We start from the raw sequence: 20,052 nt of genomic DNA, 5'->3' as shown, positions 1-20,052 counted from the left end.
ATACTTTTCTTTGATGCATAAAAACTACTCTAAAGCTTTTGACTGAGTTCAGCATGTGTGGGTTTTCCTCAATACACTATCAGGTTGATAGCTAAACCGTACAGGGAGCAAGAAGTTATGGTAAAAACAGGTGTTGGATTAACTGATTGGCTTCAGGTTGGAAAAGGAGTTAGGCAAGGATGTTCTTTCTCCTCACTTGTTTAGTATATATGCGGAGGACATCATGAGTGAAGCATTGGATAAGCTCAAGACAGGAATTAGGATAGGTAGTAGACATCAGTAACTGAGGTATGCTGATGATACTGTACTCTTCTGTAATGACAAGGAAGAACTAGGACAAATTCTTGATAAAGTTAACAAGATCAGTAATAACAGAGGACTTTGACTCAATCCTAGCAAGACAGATTATGGTTCTCAAAGAAAATACAAACAGGGAAGCTCTTGAGAAACAAGTACGTTAATAGAGAAAGAATTGAGGAAATCAGCAAGTTTGAGTACCTGGGATCCATTATTAATGTGAAGAATTGCTGTTCAGAAGATATCAGAAAAAGGTTAGGAATGGCTAAAACAACAGTCAGAGACTTGTCTAAGATCTGGAAGGATGGACTATCTCCATTGGAACAAAGTTGAGGATTTTGGATGCAGTTGTTTTTCCAACAGCGACTTATGGATGTGAGACTTGGAAACTAAAGAAGTCAGATAAGAAAAGGATAGCTGCTTTTGAGATGTGGTGTTACAGAAGACCATTGAGGATATCATATATGAAAGGCATACAAATGAATGGGTATTAGAAAAGATCAGTAGAACTTTAAAGCTCCTTAAGGATATTGACAGAAGAAAGTTAAAATATTTTGAACACGTTGAAAGGATGGAAGGAGGACTTCTCAGAACAGTAATAGAAGGTAAAGTTCCAGGGAAAAAAAGAGGAAGGAGTAGACTGTCAATGATATGGATGGATGGTATGTGTGGAGTGACTGATCTTCAGAGAGTTGAAGCCTCCAGAAAAAGCATACAACAAGACAGCAGGCAAGGCCTAGTGTGCACATCACTGAGCATTGGAGTGACCATATGGGATCTGTGGATGTCCAGTGAACATATGATGAATATGATGATATGATGATCAATTACTCACTTTGTGAGTAATTCAAATTACATTAATTTAAACTGAAATTAGGTTTCTTACCAAGAAAATTAATTTTTTAAAAATTAAATAATATTAAAAATATTGGATAACTTAATTTCAAGTGGCCAAAATCAGGTTTATATACAAATCATTACTTAATATTTTAAAACTAATAATACTTAAAAAATATTTAATAAATCTTCATAGGATTAAATATAACTTACTGTCAAACCCCTCTCTCCTGGAATGCCATCCTTCCCTGGAGGCCCCTACAAATAATTAAAGTTAACAATGAATTTAAGAAAGACTAAAGGTAAAGAATTCAGACATTTCCTAGAACAAATTAAAAGGAGATCCAAGACACCATATCATCATCATTTTCCTGATAGGTACTCTCAAGGAGTATTCAGGCTACTATGACATGATTAAGTTTGCCTTATTAATTTATATTATTAATCTCAAATTTCCTCTAAATTAGTCTGTTACTTTTCAGCACTCCAATATTGACACATCTAATATGACGTATGTAATAAAAGAGGTTGAAAAAAGAAGAGAACATAAATCAGGCTTGGCATTCCACACAACTACTACAGGCCATCAAGTACTTTGGCAACAAACAAAAATGTCATACATTGATCATAACTGTTTTACAAGAAAATTTAAAGAAGCCTCGCAAATGATTAGGATCCTGACACAATGCAATAAATATCAAGGCTTAATTTTACATCAAGTATGGTCTGCTTTCATCAAAAATTTAACTGCCACAGACCTAGGATATAGCATGCATGATACCACCGAACATAATAGCAACAGCTAGCAATGTTCAAAGATGCATACAGTAATGAATTTACTGTTTTCTGGTTTATCAATTATATGCAACACTTGTGAAGTTATCGAAACCTCTAATATGTGTAATTAATTGTGAATAGGCTTTTTTTGTGTGTAAAACTTACGAAACTTGTTGGGTTTTAATTGCTTATTTTTATTAAACTCCTTAGTTACATCATAATGTGGTTTCAATACTGAAAACTACCTCTAGAAGTGTAGAAGTGATACATGTTGATTCCCCATAAAACATCATCCACATATCAGCTATAAAATGTGATGTCGAAGAGAAAAGAAGGGTTTAATTAGCTATGACAAAAATAATATGGCCAATTGTCCAGTAATATTTTGGCTCATCGGGAGTCCAAAAATTTGAATACAGATATCATTGTTGAATTTAAAGACATTTGCTGCAATTGTTAATTTTATGAGGGTTAAGATATTGTTGGGGTTAATTTTGTACATCATTCCAAAGTGTGGTCTTCTAGGAGTAATTTTTTCAGATATTATTTTTCTGAAATTCTTCAGAAAAATAACATCTTACATACAGATCCTTGTCATATTCCAATGATTTCTCCACTATTTGTCGTAAAGTGAAAATCTGATCTTGACAACCTATTTGGCCTCAACCCAACTTGTTCTTCTGAAAGTGTTTCTCCTTTCACAATTTTTGTCATCCTCTTTTCAAGTATGCTTTGCATAAATCTTATCTGAAACATACAGAAATTCCTTTATAATATTCAAAATCAGATTTTTTTCCTTTTCATAGATGGGAACTATAATAGCTCCACTGCAATCATCTGAAATTTGAGCTACAGAACTTTTATACCATGATATTTAAGCATTTCTGGTCAAATATCATCTACTCTGGTTGCCTTGCCACATTTCAAGTTTTTGATGACTTTTTCTATCTCAAATATTGATATGTACTCCTTTGCATTCCTCTTGAAAATTTTTTCCTACTCTTTTGTCCATGCTTGTTTCATTTTAATGACTTGCAATCTTTGCAGAAATCTATGATATCCTTATTTTCAAGTTTCATCTTTCTCATCTTTGATTCCTTTTATTGTACACTTCCATTTCTAAACTTTTTCAACAGCCTCTAGAATATTTTACCACTCTTTTGATATTTGTTTTTTTTACATTCTTACCAAAGTCTTCTTATTACTTTTTGTTTTTACTAAGCAACTTTTTTGCATAGCTTAGCAGCTCTTTCACATTTTTCACTGTATTCTTTAGTACATCTGCAAACTTATTTGCTTGGAACTTTTGGTTTGCTTTCTTCTTGTCCAGGACTACTTTTTTAACATCTTGTGTCCATCACAGTGTTCTTATTTTTCTATCCTTGCAGACAACTCCACCACATACCTCCTTTGCTAAATCATTTTATTCAGAGTTTGCCACTGAGACTCCAAGTTTTGGTTATTGTTTTCCAACTGTTTCATTTTTTTCTGAATAATGTTTGTACAGTTAAGTATACTGTTTACTTGTTTTAATTATTTTTAAACTTTCTTACATATTGATCTCTTCAATGTGACATGCATTTTTTTCTACTTAAAACTAAGTATGGTCACTTCTAGTTTTAAATCCTCTGTATCTCAAGTATCCTGAACCAGCATGAAGCTATCAATATCAACAATGACTTAGTTAATAAGGCTTTTCTTATTTCTTGTGTCTTCTCTCCATATGAACTTGTGCACATCTTCATGTTGGAACATGGCATTAGTAATAACTTGTCTGTATCATGAGCAGAAATCAAAAAGATACTTACCATTTATTATTAGCCTTGCTCTTTTCTCCAAATTTTTCCAAAACATTTCTGTGTGTTTGGTGGGATTCATTTCTTACTCTGCTGTATCTAAGATACCTCTAAATATATAAATATCGTTCTTGTGTGTAAGAACAATATATCATACTAGTAAGAAAATATAAGAACAATAATTTATATATTAATAACAAATTAGTTGATAGGATATCATTGATAGGAACTTAGTAATAATGTGCTATCATAATATCCTGTACACCCCTTGAGGATACATATATCAGGAATGTAATGATGATGATATCAAAAATGTTAATAGAAAATCTGATGAGTGTAAGCACAAGTTTATATTCTTCATTGAGAAAAATGAAATTAGCTGCTTTTAATACATACTGATTTCTGATAAAGGCTACTAATATAGATTTTTTAAACTATATTAAATAAAATGTAACATTGATATCATCATCACTGCCCGTGGGTCCAATGCCCATTGGTGTCTGATACTTGTACTTGTTTCACCATTCTTTGCCATTTCTCTCAATCTGCCAGGTGACTCAAATCTTTTAAACTCTTTCTAATCTATTCACTCTCACCTTGCCCATCCCCCTTCTATTTATGCCATCCATTGTACCAAGCATCAAGGTTTTGATTTTTGTACTGTTATCCATTCTGCAGATATGTCCAAAAAACTTTAGTTTTCTTTGAATTATTTTCTACAATAGATTCTCTTTGTGATACAGTTCTTCATTTGTAACCTTTCACATCCATCCAATTCGTAGAATCTTTCTATAACATGTTCTTTCAAAAGCCAATATTTGTCTCACAGTCTTTGACAATTACCCATGTAGGGAACATTTGTGAATATACATGTTTCTAGCAGTCTCAGCCTTATGGGAGGGCTCGGTGATTTAGTATTTCATATCTTGTCCACTTTCACTGTTATTATTCGAGATCTTATCTTTTTTACAGTCTTGTAAAAAAAGATGCATACATTATGTTGCCCCCTAGGCACACAAAGTTCCAAACCTCTTCAAGTTCTTGTCCACTGACTTTTATTTGCTTTTTCATCCTCTTCTCTCTCTCAGAATATCACTGTTTTTGTTTTATCAATGTTCATTATCAGCCCATATCTCTTTCCTTAACTTCACACTTAATTTCAGCACTGTTCTATCTGGTTCCTCTTCATCTTCTTCAATAATGACTATGCCATCTCAAAATCATAAATTGTTTATTTTCACACCTTGAATTAAAATTTCCTTTATATTATCCCCAATAATATCCATTGTTCTTTCCAAAAGCATGATAAAGATGTTTAGAGATATTGGGTGTGCTTGTCTGTGTCTCTTGTTGTCCTAAACCATCTTCCTATTTCTCAACAGTTTCTCACAATGGCCTCTGCATTATCATTGATCAAATTCCAGTCCACTCCATAAGATTCGAGTACAGCCCATACCACTTTCTGATCTCTATTGTCTGAAAGTCAACAAAACAGGTATAAAGATTTTTATTTTTACAGTAGTCTCTTCTAAATCTTGCTTACTCATCTTCCATAATTTCTTCCATTAGTTTCCTTATTATTTCTGGTCCACGCGGTTAGCCTGGTGGCTTTGCGTTTCACAACCATATGCCTGGGGAAGGAGTGTCCTAGGTTCGATTCCTGTCGACGACGTGAGGAACTTTAGGATCTTCCTCAGCCATAGCCAAGTTAGCTGGTCTTGGGCGTGGACAGCAGGGCTTTTTCTGCCAGTTTATCTGGGGGGGTTTTCATCCCGCAAGCAGGCAAACCAGCCCCGTGAACACACAGAGATACAGCCAGGAATACTTCGAGGCATAGGGGTGACCATTCTATCCTCATATTTCGGTTACGAAATCCAAGCATGCTTGGAAGGTTGTGGGCCTTAAAGGCCTATTAAAGCCATTGAGATAGGATAGGATAGATTATTTCTGTTAATATCATCATAATTGCTTTTTACAGTCCACTTTGCTTTCTTTTTTCTGAATGGGATTGATCTTGTTCACTCTTTAAGTGTTTTGTTTTCATCCCATGCCATGTTATACAATCGATACAGTTTATCTATGATCACCTCGCCACCATGTTTCAACATCTCTCTCCAGTAATTTCATGCTTTCAGGGCTTTTATGGTTTTCAGGTGTTTTACTGCCTTTAGAACCTCATCCCTCAGCATATCTGTTTCTCCCTCTATACTTGGTGGTGATATTGCCCTCAATTTATCAATTAACTTCTTTTGGACCACAATATTTCTCTTCTATTTGAAAATGGTGAAATCTTGATGAACACAGATTCTTCTGTGTTCATCAAAATTTCACCATTTTCATTTTTTATGATTCTCTGCTTTGGACTGTATTACTTGTTGATGTTTCTGATCATCTTATATACTTCTCTTGTTCTGTATTCACCATAGTATTTATTGATATTCTTGCACTGCAACCCAAACATTTTGGATTTGTCTTTCCTAACAACCTTCTTCACTTCATTTCATTTTGCTCTATACTGTTCTTCCATTTCCACAGATCTCTCTCTCTCTCTCCTAGTTTTTAATGCCCTTTTTTTTCCCCTTGAATTATATTTAATGTCGCCTGTGAGATCAGGCGACATTTCTTATTTCTTTGGCTTTTCTGTCTCTGGCACCATTTGTTCCACTGCTTTGTTGATTGAAGACACCACTTTGTTGTTGCTATTCTACAGTTCTTTTTTAAATAATGGATTTCAGTTCCTCCTCAAGCACTTTCCAGTATGCTTTCTCTGCAATTTCCTTGCTCAGTGTTCTCATATCTCTTTGATGGAAACTGTGCCTTCACTTGTTGTGTTTCAACTTGATATTGGCAAGTGCTAAGTTATGATCCAATTCCACGTCTGCTCCTTGAAAAGTTCAACACTGCTGAATTGATGGCCCATCACTTGATTATAAGTATCATATCTAGCATGTTTGTAGTTCTTCCATCCAGTGATCACATGTCCACTTGCTGCTTTTTTTTGGGCTGGAATTGTGTGTTGCAAATTACCATATCAAGCTTCAAGATAAATTCAAGCATTCTTTCTCCTCTTTCATTGATTTCTCCATATCCATATTTGCCCATTATTCTTTCCCATTCTTCATTGTCCTTTCCTATCTGAGCATTCCAGTTTTCTCCAATAATTAGTATATCTTTTATCAAAAAATCAAGATGTAAGTGAAGTGAGAATTCATCAGAACTAATTAATAACAAAATCACTTACATTAATTTAAATCTTTTTGTTTGTATAAATTTTCAGCTAAGTTTCATAGCCATTTTTAATATACAATTAAAGGAAAACAATAATCGTATTAAAAATGGCTATGAAAATTAGTCAAAAATTCTACAGATAAAAAAAAATTTAATTAATGTAAGTGATTCCTTTATTAATTAGTTATAATGAATGGTATATCTTTCTTTGGTAGCGATTTGAAAGTTATTTTCAAGTTGCTATAGAATAACTCCATTTCTTCTTCGGTACTTTCGGAAGTAGGTGAATAGACCTGAACCACTATGATGTTAAATGGTCTTGCTGCAAATCTTGACATTATTATTCTTTCATTTACTTGTATGTATTCTAATAATGCTTCTCTTCCTATTTTACTTAGAAGAAATCCAACACCTGCCTCATGTTTTATACTATTGCCAGGCTAGATGATTCTTCCACCTCTCCTCCCCTCTGCTGATCCAAGGATGTCATACTAATATTACTCCATCTCATTGCAAAGTAAGTCTAGCTTTCCAGAAGCCCATAAGGTACAGACATTAATGCTCCTATTGAAAGCCTGCCTCTTGCTGGTTTTAATTTTATTACACTTCTTTCAGTAACCAACTTGTCAATCCGATCCCAAATGCTCAGTTGGTGGGCCTTGTTTATCAGGATAAAGTCCAAGCCAGCATGCTGTATTTTTCCTTTGCACTTCCATATTGCAGAAGATTTCAATCATGTTTTGTTTTTACATTTAGTACATTGACACTCATCAGACCAACCTTTATGATTCAGACATCCTAGCATGGAGAACAGATGCTGTTTGCAGCTACCCATTATGGATCAGATGCTGTTGTTGCCTGTTGTCCATGGGAGTTAGTTCATTTCCCTGCTAAAATTACTTTATTCATTAATTGATATCATGTTCAGTCTTATAATGATGACCAACTCAGCAGCTAATTTCAGATTCAAGGCCTGGACATAAAGATATCCTGGCTTCTGACTTTACATTTTCTCCTTTCCCCTCATAATCTGGGGACTTACCATCAGAAATAGTTATAGCAAGTTTTATCATTAAGTCAGAAGGTAAATTACAATTGACAAATTATATTCTTGTTTTCAACTTTACTCAAGAATGAGTAAACAAATGTTTACTATGAATATCTTCATAATTAGGTCATTTGTATAGGTCAAAAATGTTGTGGGAAGTGAATCTTCCCATAAATGGATGACGATATCCATGTTTGAAAGGAAGTGTACTGTTCATTAGGAGGAAATCTAATATGAAGCCAGATGCTTCCACTCGTATATGTGTGTGTGTAGTCTAGTCATGGAGATACTTCAGGTGCAAACTTCTGTTGACTCAGGCTTGGATAAAGGATGAAAATAAGAATATAATTTTTTTATCAAGTATAATTATGACTTCAGAAGCATTCAATTCTTTGATTAGAAGTTAGACAACTGCAAATTACTCAAGATAAATCAACAATATAATTACTGTTAAAAAATGCAAAAGTTCCCTTTTGTGACATATCACTGTTTGAACTGCCCAAGTCATATGATTCACCGACGAGATCTTTGCACATCAGCTATCATTTTTTTCAGCAATATGTTGCCTCTTAAATTCATTTATTATGATATTCAGAACAGTATATTTCTGTCACTATCACATGCAAAGCACGATGATCTCTCCATCCATTAAAGATTGTAAAAATAATCATAATTTACAATTCTGAATCTTTCTACAATTGTTTCTCTATTCTAACATATCATTAGTTTTGGTTTCGGAACACTTATATCGGCATTTGCGATGTGCCCATTATTGATGAAATTTGGATGTACTTACTAGATTCTGATAGTTATGTTACTTTTAATCTTTTTTTATTTCAATTTAAAATAGTTAAGTGTTGAGATATTTGTTGTGTTTTGTAAAGACATTCTCGTTATGCTAATGAAGACAATGTGTCAGCCATTACCACATAACTTCTTGCTTGCCATTTAGATGTGTGCATGCTCACCGAGAAGATTGATGGGTGACAGAGAAAGTGCTCGGTATTGGAGTAATGAGGAAAACAACAAGAGAGCCAATGGAAATTTGAGAACGACAACCAGAGAATTTTTGTTTTTAGGAAGTTTTTAACTTTACATAACAGTCGGGAGAATATTAATAGATGATTCCAAAAAGGAATTGTAAAACTGTGAGTCTCTGACCTGGAGAAGTTGACTGTATTTAGTAAATAAAAAAAGATATTGCAGTTGACATTTTAATTGAATGTTCAAGGAAAAGCTGAATGGAAAGTTTCATCTTCTGTCTTCGACATCATCGACTGCAATATCTTCTTCTTTTATTTACTAAATACTTGTTGACAGTCTCAACTCCTCCAGGTCAAAGACTCACAGTTCTACAATTCCTTTTTGGAATCATCTATTAATATTCTATATAAAGATACTAGATTACTGATAAATCTATATTGGGAGCAAACTGCCTCAATAAAAATATCAGGAGAAACCTCAGAGGAATTCCCAGTAAAGAAGGGAGACAAGGCTGTGTTCTTTATGCTATACTGATTAACCTCTATACTGAAAATATCTTCCAGCAATTAGCAGATTTTAAAGAAATCAGCATAGGAGGCAAAAATATAAACAACTTAAGATATGCAGACAATATGGCACTACTGGCTGAACATAAAAAACATCTTCAAAACCTACTAGAAGAGACACTGAAAGTAAGTGATAAATATGGACTTAATTTCAACTTCAGAAAAAACCAAAACCATACTGGTAACAAGAGAAAAAGGGAAAATACCCAATATAAATATGAAGATTAGAGGAAATACCTTAGATCAAGTAGAGACTTATATGTATTTGGGTTAACTGATTACAGAGAATGGAAAGTGTGTTAAGGAAATATTAAGAAGGATAGAAATTGCTAGATCAACCTTCATTAGCATGAAAAACATTCTGACCCCAAGGGAAATTCACGCAAAATCAAGAATTAGACTGTCCAAATGCTGCGTATGGTCAACACTGCTATATGGAGCAGAAATCTGAATAATATCAAATTACTGTGAAAATAAACTAAAAGACTTTGAAATGTGGATCCTCAGAAGAATCGTTAGAGTCCCATGGACTGCCAAAAAAAACTAATTTAGAGATATTAGAGATGATTAGAGAAGATAGGACTCTGTAGAAAACCATCAAGAAAATGAAAACCACCTACCTTGGTCATATACTAAGCATAAATCCCTACAAAAAAACACTTTTAGAAGGAATGATACAAGGAAAAAGGAAAGAGAAGAAGAGGACGACAAAGAACAGACTGGATGGGAAATATTAAGGACCAGACTTTTTTGTCTTATGAAGAATGTAAGAGAGAAGCACAAAACTGTACATAGTGGAAGCTGATGGTAGCAACCTCCTGGAAGGAGATGACATCTGACAATTGATATTCTCCCAACTGTCACGTAAAGCTTAAAAACTTCCTAAAAACAAAATTCTCTGGTTGTCATTCTCAAATTTCCATTGGCTCTATCTTTGTTATCCTCATCACTCCAATACCGAGCACTTTCTCTGTCAGCTGTCAATCACCCATCAATCTCCTCAGTGAGCATGAATTACGAGAATGCCTTTACAAAACACAACAAATAGCTCAACACTTGACTATTTTAAATTTAAATAAAAAAGATTGAAAGTAACATAACTATCAGAATCTAGTAAGTACATCCAAATTTCAAATGCTTTGCATTTCATTTTGACAAGAATAATATCAATAATTGGCACATCGCAAGTGCTGATATACATGTTACAAAACCAAAACTAATGATATATTAGAACAGACAAACAATTGTAAAAAGATTCATGATTGTAAATTATGATTATGTTTACTGGACGAAATCCTGAAAACGTGGATGGATAGTCACTTGCCAGACAGGCAAAGCCGTTTTCTACATGATAATTAAGGTAGGAAAGCAGGATAGACATAGAAAATGTCAAATGCATTGCCAATTTCTATGATTTAGTGGAATAATGGTGCTTTCCTGCAACCTAAGAAAGTGCTATTATGGCATAAAATTACAAATCTTTTTTAAGATTTTATGCCATAATAACACTTGTAAATGACACTGCATTTACAATAATATAAAACATAAATTCTGCAATATCTTTTATTCACAAAGAGACAGAGCTCCTTTACCCAAACTAACATTTTGATGATCAATGACAGTCATCCTTCACCCATTCCTGATAATGAGCTCATATCTATCAATGAATCAAAACTTTCATGGAAGAGATTACGGCAAACAAGCCAACATCTGATAGCCTTTATTTAGAGATATATGGCACTACATTCTATAATTAAAATAGCAAACTATGATAATGCTAAAAGTGCATAAGAAGAATACCATCTGCAAATTACATGCAAAGTGAGTAGCCCTAAATCCTACCAGGTATAAGTTTGAAATAGTATGAGCTACAGGCAATTTTGAGCTGCACGGTTAAAAAAAAACCGAGTTCCTGGAAAGGAACCATAACTTGCCTGTGCAAAGATCAACTAACGTGGGAAATAGTAAAAGAGGATCCTAGAAAAAGTTCCTCTAGTTGGCAATTAGAAATGGAACCTATAATAGTCTTTCTTTGGGGATTTTAGCAGTTTATGGGGATCAAACATCATTTCCACAAATTTCTACACAGGCAATAAAAAATATATATTTTTTAAAAATAATTTGCTATATAAAATGAATATGTTAAATAATTTTTTTAATCTTCAGCAGTTTCATAACTGCAGAAAATTAAATTGCAAAATTTAATCTATAATCACATATCTATAAAGGTTACACCTGTAACCTTTATAGATAGGTGGCACCACATTTCATAATTAAAATAGCAATTTTGCTAAAAATTTTAATTTTTAGAAATACAAATTTCTGTATAACTTGAGAAAAGTCAATCAATATTCTGTAGAAATGAGGTTCAGTAAAGAATGCACTTCTCCTTTTCCAAAATCCATATATTATTCTAATTCATTTTAAAAAATACACCTTTATGTTATTTAGTATACTTGAGAAACGGTTGAGAAGAATTGTGGAAGAAAAGCTTGGTTAAGAACAAGCTGGATTCAGGTCAAATAGAGGATGTCAGGATCAGATCTTCACTTTACGACAAATAGTGCAGAAATCATGGGAATATAACAAACATCTGTATTTAAGTTTTGTTGATTTGGAAAAAGCATATGACAAGGTGCCAAGAGAGAAGCTATTCAATACGCTACAGTTATATGGTGTCAATGGGGCATTATATCAAGCAATACTTAGTCTTTATTTGAGTTGTAAGTCAGCAGTTAGAATTGAAAGAAGTATAGGAAGATGGTTTAGTGTTAAATCTGGTGTGAGACAAGGATGTACTTTATCCTCTCTGTTATTCATTATCTATATGGATCACATTATGAAGGAAAGTGGTATTAAACCTGATATCAAAATTGGAGAAGTTAATCTCAGCTCTTTGCTTTATGAGGATGATGTTTTACTTCTAAATAAATCCGCTACAAGTCTGCGAGATTTCCTGACTAAAACAAATAACTGTTGTAATAGATATGGTATGAAGGTCAACATTAAAAAGACAAAGACAATGAAAATATCAACTGCTTTGTGAATGGAGAACCTATAGAACAAGTGAAACATTTCAGCTACTTAAGCACGATTTTTAGTGAAGATAGTAAATTAAATATGGAAATAGACAACAGAATCAACAAAGCTGGTATGGTAGGAAGTCAACTGAATAAATGTATATGGAATAAGAGAGAAATTAGCCCAAACACTAAATTAGCTGTATACAAGACATTGTTCAAGTCAATTTTAACTTTTGGATCTGAGAGCTGGGTCAGAAGTAAAACACTTGACCAAAGACTAGAGACCAAAAGTTAAAATTGTTCATGCCTCTAATCTTTCTCAGGACTCGAGGCATGAGCAGATGGCATCAATGGCAATATCATATTAAAAAAGAGAATATTAGGAAAGAAATTGACATTGTCAGCATCCAGGAATGTGTTAGCAGAGCTAATCTCAGGTGGTATGGTCACTTAAACAGAATGTGTGAGGAAAGATTAGCAAAACAAGTGTTCTCTGCCAGGTTGGCAGCAAAACGACCCAGAGGAAGACCAAGATATAGGTGGATTGATATGGTACAAAGTGCCTTAGAAGATAGAAATATAAGATCTGGTAATGTTGGAGTCTTGACAAGTAACAGACTGATTTGGAGGAAAATTGTAGATTGGAAGTTAGTAATGATGTAAATTTTTCATGTAGTACTATCATATCCTGTACACCCCTTGAGGGTACGTGGCAGGAATTTGATGTTGATGTTATTTAGTTACGTCTATTTTATTTCCATGTTTTGAGCTGTGAGAAAGGTGTATCCATCTAATTAAATGTGTCATCATCATTAGAACTGTGAATATAAGATCTCTCTGAAACTAATGCACATCTATTAGTGTTGAATGTGACTAATATCCAAGGATAGTTTATAAAAGTCAAAAGAACATGATAGTACAAGGGTAAAAGATAAAACTCAAAAGAACATGATAGTACAAGGGTAAAAGATAAAACTCAAATAATGGGAAACAGCGAATGGTTAACACGTTCGCTGCCACGCTACTTTGGCATGGTCTGTTCCCTACGCCGAGCTGTTTTACTTCTTCAAGGTCAGTACGATAATCTCGTTACCGGAGGTAAACGACCTACGAGTATACTCGTAGTTGGCTTGTACAGAGTATATACGGTCTATGAGAATACACAGTTTTGAAGCTAGCCCCACAAGCCAAGCATTTTCACTTCTTCAAGGTCACTACAATAATCCCGTTCCCGGCGGTAAGCGTCCTACGAGTATACTCGTAGCTGGCTTGGGAAGCAGGATTACCCACTACGAGTATACTCGTAGTTGGCAGCGAACGTGTTAATAAAACAGGATCACTTTTATTATCGACTTCCAATGGAAACAAATGACTGAGTGGGAGGGAGGGCCTCATTATGTAAGTTCTGATCAAACTACATTGTATACTCATCTATTGCTTCTACATTCACCACTTTCAGGCATTGCATTCTAATCACCTACCAATTTCCAAGTAGCACCTGCACCTAGCTTCCTTGTTCATATCTTCTTTATACCTGTGACTTACAAGGATGGCCTCTTTCCCCCTTCAATCATCTACAACCCTATCCCAATCATATTACCATCTCATCTTCATTTCCTGATATGCAGGGGATACTATAAGAATAGCAAATAATTTGCTTCCATTATTCCAAATTAATCTGTTATTCATGAGGTCCCCAATATTGTCATATCTGATATTTTAACCTTCTAAAGCACTAAAATGCATCAATCTACCTAGGTCATGGTCTTCCACTGCCTTTTTTTCACGGCTATCAAACATTTGTTTTACTAGGATTCCTTGGCAATTCTGTTTAAGTGACCATTACACCCTACATTACAATGCTCACATTTTCTTGAATGCTATGGTCATTTAAACAGAGTTACTTTCTGATGTCTCCGTATTTATTATGATTCTATCATCAATACCATCTATTCACTCCTCTAACTTTCATCAGAACCCTCACATCTCTGGCCTCTAGTCTTTGATTAAGTGTTTTAATTCTAACACAACTTTCGGATTGATAAGTTAATTTCTATTTCTATTAGCTTCTGAAACCGTTTATTTATATTACTCTTCCAACTTATTGTTCTTTTCTATCTCCTTTTCCAGCTTCTGCTACCAGCTTTCTTCTCTATGTGTTAAAGATCTATACAATATGATAATGTTAATAAAATTCCTGATGTTGTTGTTTCTCCTTTAAATTCCAAAGCATGCACTAATAATTCTTTAGTAATAATAGAAGGATGGCATGTTGATGTGAATGCTTTAAGTGGATCCCATATAACTCCAGCCTTCTTCTACTCGTTTGTACATCTCATATCACCAGGGCTGTAATTACACTTTTCCCGAGGTGCTTGAGTGCTCCAGGACCCCCCTTCCTTAAATTGGTCCTAATTTGGGGGGGGGGGGGGCAGCTAGAGCCTCATGCACCTGTGAATAAGTATTGTATATCACCATCATGGCTGTCCTGTCTGTTTGGCTGTAGTAGAACAGCTTGCAATTGCAAGGGACCTGGTAAACACCTGGAAGGTCTGGAGAATGTGGCTAGTCTTTGCTAGAGCAGATAAGGGACACCAATTTTTTTATTTAGTCTGTAAGTGGTTGTGAGGCTATATTTATTTAGAATCTTTGTTAATTTTTCAGATAATTTCAAATATGAGAAACTATTTCTGGAATTTGCCTCAGCCCTGAGAAACTTTCCAAATTTTCAACAAATTTGCCTGAAACTGCTCCAAGTTTGGGAAGTGCTCTTCCTCAAATCTTCAGCTCAATTGCCAAGACCACCCAATTTAGCCTACTATGGGGCACCATTTGGGACTCTAGGTCCAACTTCGGTTGCCTTTCTTCAACCTCATTTACCCAGTGTTAGTGCTGCTTGCATGCACATATCACTGTTCTGTGTTCCTGATGATGGCAATTTGACTTTGCCAAAAGCCTTTCTATGGGAATTTATTTTTAATTCTTTGTTTAATCATTCTATTTCTGATGTTATTAGACTGTTTCAAGTGTTAATTTCTGAAATGCAAGTAAAAACTTGACTCAAAAATTTAAGAATGGCTATTCACTTAGTGTTACTGAAAAAGATATGGCCCCTGTTTTCTGTATGCTAACTTCATAATAGTGGAACTCTTTATGATAGTCATATTACTGAATCCTACATTTAACCACCTAACCGGCCATTATGGATAAAATACGCATCCTGATACACTTTGTGTCCATCATATATTTCAATGTGATATCAATGGTATTACAATTTTAATATGTACTTTGCATCCATGATAACTTAGACGTCTTGGCTGGTAGCATGGTTAAACAACTTGCTGAAAGGAGGTCATCACCTGCAATTTAAATTTTTTATTCTTTCTTTGTATAGTGCCCTTACTGTATGTCATTTGAATGAAATAAAACATTTCATTCATATTTGCAATACCAATAAACTTAATAATTCAGTTATTTAGAACTAATAAATACTACAAACAACTTACCACAAGGCCCCGTTCACCTGGTATTCCTGAAGCACCAGTTTCACCTCTTGGTCCTGTTAAGCCTTGATTTCCTTTTGGACCTAATGCCCCTGCATCACCCTATAATATGAAATAAAATAATTTATTCTAAGTCAGGTTAGCTTATAACACTTATTATATTTCAAGCATAAACAATAGGCTCCAAGTTTCATAAAATTAACATGATAACACAAGAAAAGGAATGAACAATATTTATTCAAAGGCCACATAATTCGACCTGAAAATTTCAAGTCATCCTCAGTGGAAATAGGCAGTTAAATACAAAGTAGTACTCGAACAATAGAGTACTCTCGAACAGAATAAATGAGGAAACACTGTATTATTAATATTAATTAATAAATTCAAAACAATGATGTACGATTAGAATAAGCCTTTCCTATATCTTCGACAGTGAGAGGCAGTTGTTCTGATTCAAGTTTAGACAATGCAGTAAGGCTTCAATGCTTTCTTTAAATAAACATTTGAATTTATAGCAACAACGATGGAGTAAGTGTCTTTCAGATCATAGAATATTGTGGTCAGTATCTATTCCATGTTGTGCAAGGCCAGATTTTTCAGATTTCCTATTCATGATGTAAGACTGATGCTCTTGCATTCCTTTCTCCACTAACCATCTATTTTGTCTAAAGTAAGAAAAGTGACAGTTACATGGAACTTGATGGATGCCAGGAAGAGTGAGAGGAGAATGTTTATCTTGAGAAGATGGAAACCATGATGATAGTTTGTTGAATGGAATAAATGTAGCCAGTAGATAATGCTTATTAAGAATTCTAGAGATTGGTTCAGAGATACCAGAAATGTATGGGATATAGAGATGCTACATATGGTTTCCTTGCTATTTGAGCCAGGATTATAGGAATCAAAAATATGTTTGATTCCTATAATCAAACATATTTTGATTATATGTTTGATTATAGGAATGATAATCAAATTCATTATCATTGAATTTGATTATCATTCTTATCCTCCTGCTCTGAAAAGGCACTGAACTTTTAGATCAAAATATATGGCCTTTGAATAAATATTATTCATTTGTTTCCTTGTGTTAATTTTATGAAACCTTGTGGCACAATTATCTCTAAACAACAGGCTACAAGTTTAAATCTCATTCATAAATATTCAGTGTTTATCAATTATTTAGGTGATATATACAATTCAATGCCCAATGAGAGATCACCACTACCATATTGGTGATCTGAAGTGGCCCAAAAAAAGGCATGAAATGTTTTTACTCGAAAATAGCATTTTTGGATTTAATCCTCATCCCTACAGTACTGATATGCTATACATTCAGAAGAAACATTAAGAAAGAGAAACAAAAAAAGTCTAGCAGCACAAGAAACACATCAGCTTCTATAACTATCAACAATACTACCATCAAAGTATGTGCATCTTTAAAAGAAGGCAGTTCTTGTAAAAATAAATAAATAAATAAATAAATAAAATAATATAATAAACTTGTAGAATACAGAGCTATAACGATGGGTTTATCTGAAGCAGTGTATTCACAACATTCTGATATTTCTAGATGGTGGTTTAGAATGAACAGACTAACAAAAATTAAATTGGAATATTTGGCTAATAAGTAGAAGCATATATTAAAAAGAAATTCAATAATCCCTTATAAGGTAAATATAATCAACAAACCATTCTGCCAGCATAAAAAATAGTAGTTAATCATTCTTCATGTGCTGCTCTCACATATGCAGCAGAATACTAATCAAAGGGTTCAATTTTACAATATCTCCTAAACACATTTCCAAAGTTGACATTATGGCAAATTAGGAAAAAAAACTTATATAGAATTCCTAAATATTCAGCAGACATTATACACATAAGAACAGTGGCAATTTTAATCCATTCTAAACCACCATCTAGAAATATCTCCTTGGTGAATACAATGCTTTGAAAGATATTATAAAAAGAGCATCCTAATCTTAAAAGCTGACAAAGAAAATACAACTGTTATTTTGGATTCAAATGATTACACAAACAAAATTAATGATCTACTAAATGAAACCAACACAAACAGGCAATTAAATATTGACACCCAAACTCGATGATTCATAATGAGACAAATGATTTAATAAGAGATCTCTGAAACTGACCCAAAAAAAGCTCAAAGAACATATTACTTCAAGATATTTATTATTCCACATATGGTGCTCCAGAAATCAAGGTGGACTTAGACTCATAGTTAATGCAAGATATTATTATTATTATTATTATTCAGGCCTCCAAGGAGTCAAAAGACTCATCGAGGGAGGTCCTTCCTAAGACATAAAGTCTGTCAAGACTCATCGAGGGGAGGTCCCCCCCTGAGAAACACAAAGTTTATCATACCACTCTTTAAACTCACTGACCGTTCTCGCTCCCACCACTCCATCAGGCAATGCATTCCACGGCTCAACCACCCTCCACACAAAGAAACCACTCCTTACCCTCTTGCTCACAGTTTCCTTTCGTAACTTCCAGGGATGGCCTCTTGTCATCACTCCTTCCCGCTGATCAACCAAGCGAAAGAACTCCCCAGTGTCAACCCTGTAACCACCTCTCAACAGTTTAAAAGTCTCAATCATATCACCTCTCCTTCTTCTATCCACCAAACTCTGCAGTCCACATTCTCTCAGCCGATCCTCATAACTATCCTTGTACAGTCCTGAAACCATCTTTGTCATCTGTCTTTGTATCCTTTCCACAGTTAATTTATCCCCTTCAAATCCTGGGGACCAAATCTGAGAACAATAGTCCAAGTGTGGTCTGATCAGAGACTTATACAACGGAATGATAACCCTCTTATCTCTGCAGGTCAGTGTCCTTCTCATAATAGCAGCAATCCTCTGTGTTACCTTCACCACCTTTGCAATATGTCCCCTAAACTTCAAGTTTCTATCAATCATCAACCCCAGATCTCTTGTCTCCCCTACTTCCTCCAGTATAACTCTTCCCATAGAGTATGCAGCATCCCATCGATGTTTCCCAAAACTCAAGACCTTACATTTTGCTGCATTAAACTGACACCCCCATTCATTTGTCCATCTATCTAGCTTATTTAAATCCTCTTGCAGGGCTACCACATCTGCACTATTACTAATAATCCTTCCCAGCTTCGCATCATCTGCAAACAACTGAATATCCCCCTGCAATCCACTGGCTATGTCATTGATATAAAGGTTAAACAATATAGGTCCTAGTACTGAGCCCTGTGGGACCCCACTTGTAACCCTCTGCCTCCTGGAAACTGCTCCACCATACACAACTCTCTGATACCTATCAGACAGCCAATCCTGAATCCAGTTGCGAACATATTACCTCTGTAAATATCTATCCACTCTAACAGCACCACATGTAGGGAAAGCATCTTCTTTTATATATATATATATATATATATAAACTCTAAAGATTTCATAAATAAAATAAGAAACATTAAACTTAATCCCACAGACATCCTGGATACTTCAGACATAAAAAGCTTATTTACCAATGTTCCAAGAGAGAAGAAATAATCTGAAGACAATTTTAGAAGACATTTTCCCACCTGATACTGTTAAACTTTTAAACACTGCCTGGAGAACACGTTCTTCAAATTTTGAGATTGCTATTTTGAACAATCCAAAGGCTTAGCAATGGATACATTGCTAAGCCTTTGGATTGTTTCTTCACACCTAATGAACCTATACATGGAGCAATTTCTTCACACCTAGTGAACCTATACATGGAAAAGTTTGAACAATCAGCTATTGTGAAAAATACCATACCAGATGAAGATTATGAGTGAGAGAGAATACTGCATGGAAAACTATTACATAAGGCAAATGAGGGTGACTAGCAGAGTGCCAAAAGGCTCTGTACTAGGACCATTACTCTTTAATTTATACATTAATGATATAGCAGAAGATTTGAAGGGGAATATTCAGTTGTTTGCTGATGATAAGAAAATAAAAAGGCCAA

General features: G+C 34.4%; 1 protein-coding gene across 1 annotated transcript in view; it reads right to left on the bottom strand.

The window, feature by feature from the left end:
• The window catches only part of LOC150098992 (uncharacterized), a 700,419-nt gene that overhangs the window by 417,160 nt on the left and 263,207 nt on the right, over positions 1-20,052 (bottom strand). The window contains exons 16-17 of the mRNA XM_090405788.1: positions 16,063-16,161; positions 1,348-1,392 (exon numbers count right to left, since the gene is read on the bottom strand). Of these exons, the coding sequence (XP_090261914.1) occupies positions 1,348-1,392; positions 16,063-16,161 (144 nt within the window). The remainder of the gene's footprint in view (positions 1-1,347; positions 1,393-16,062; positions 16,162-20,052) is intronic.

This window comes from Typopeltis vanoorti, chromosome 15, assembly GCF_054136105.1.
Source record: "Typopeltis vanoorti isolate ZY-2024b chromosome 15, IOZ_Tvanoo_1.0, whole genome shotgun sequence".
Lineage (NCBI taxonomy): Eukaryota > Metazoa > Arthropoda > Arachnida > Uropygi > Thelyphonidae > Typopeltis > Typopeltis vanoorti.
Note: the sequence above shows the minus strand (reverse complement) of the source record. Positions and strands in the feature narration are given on the sequence as shown.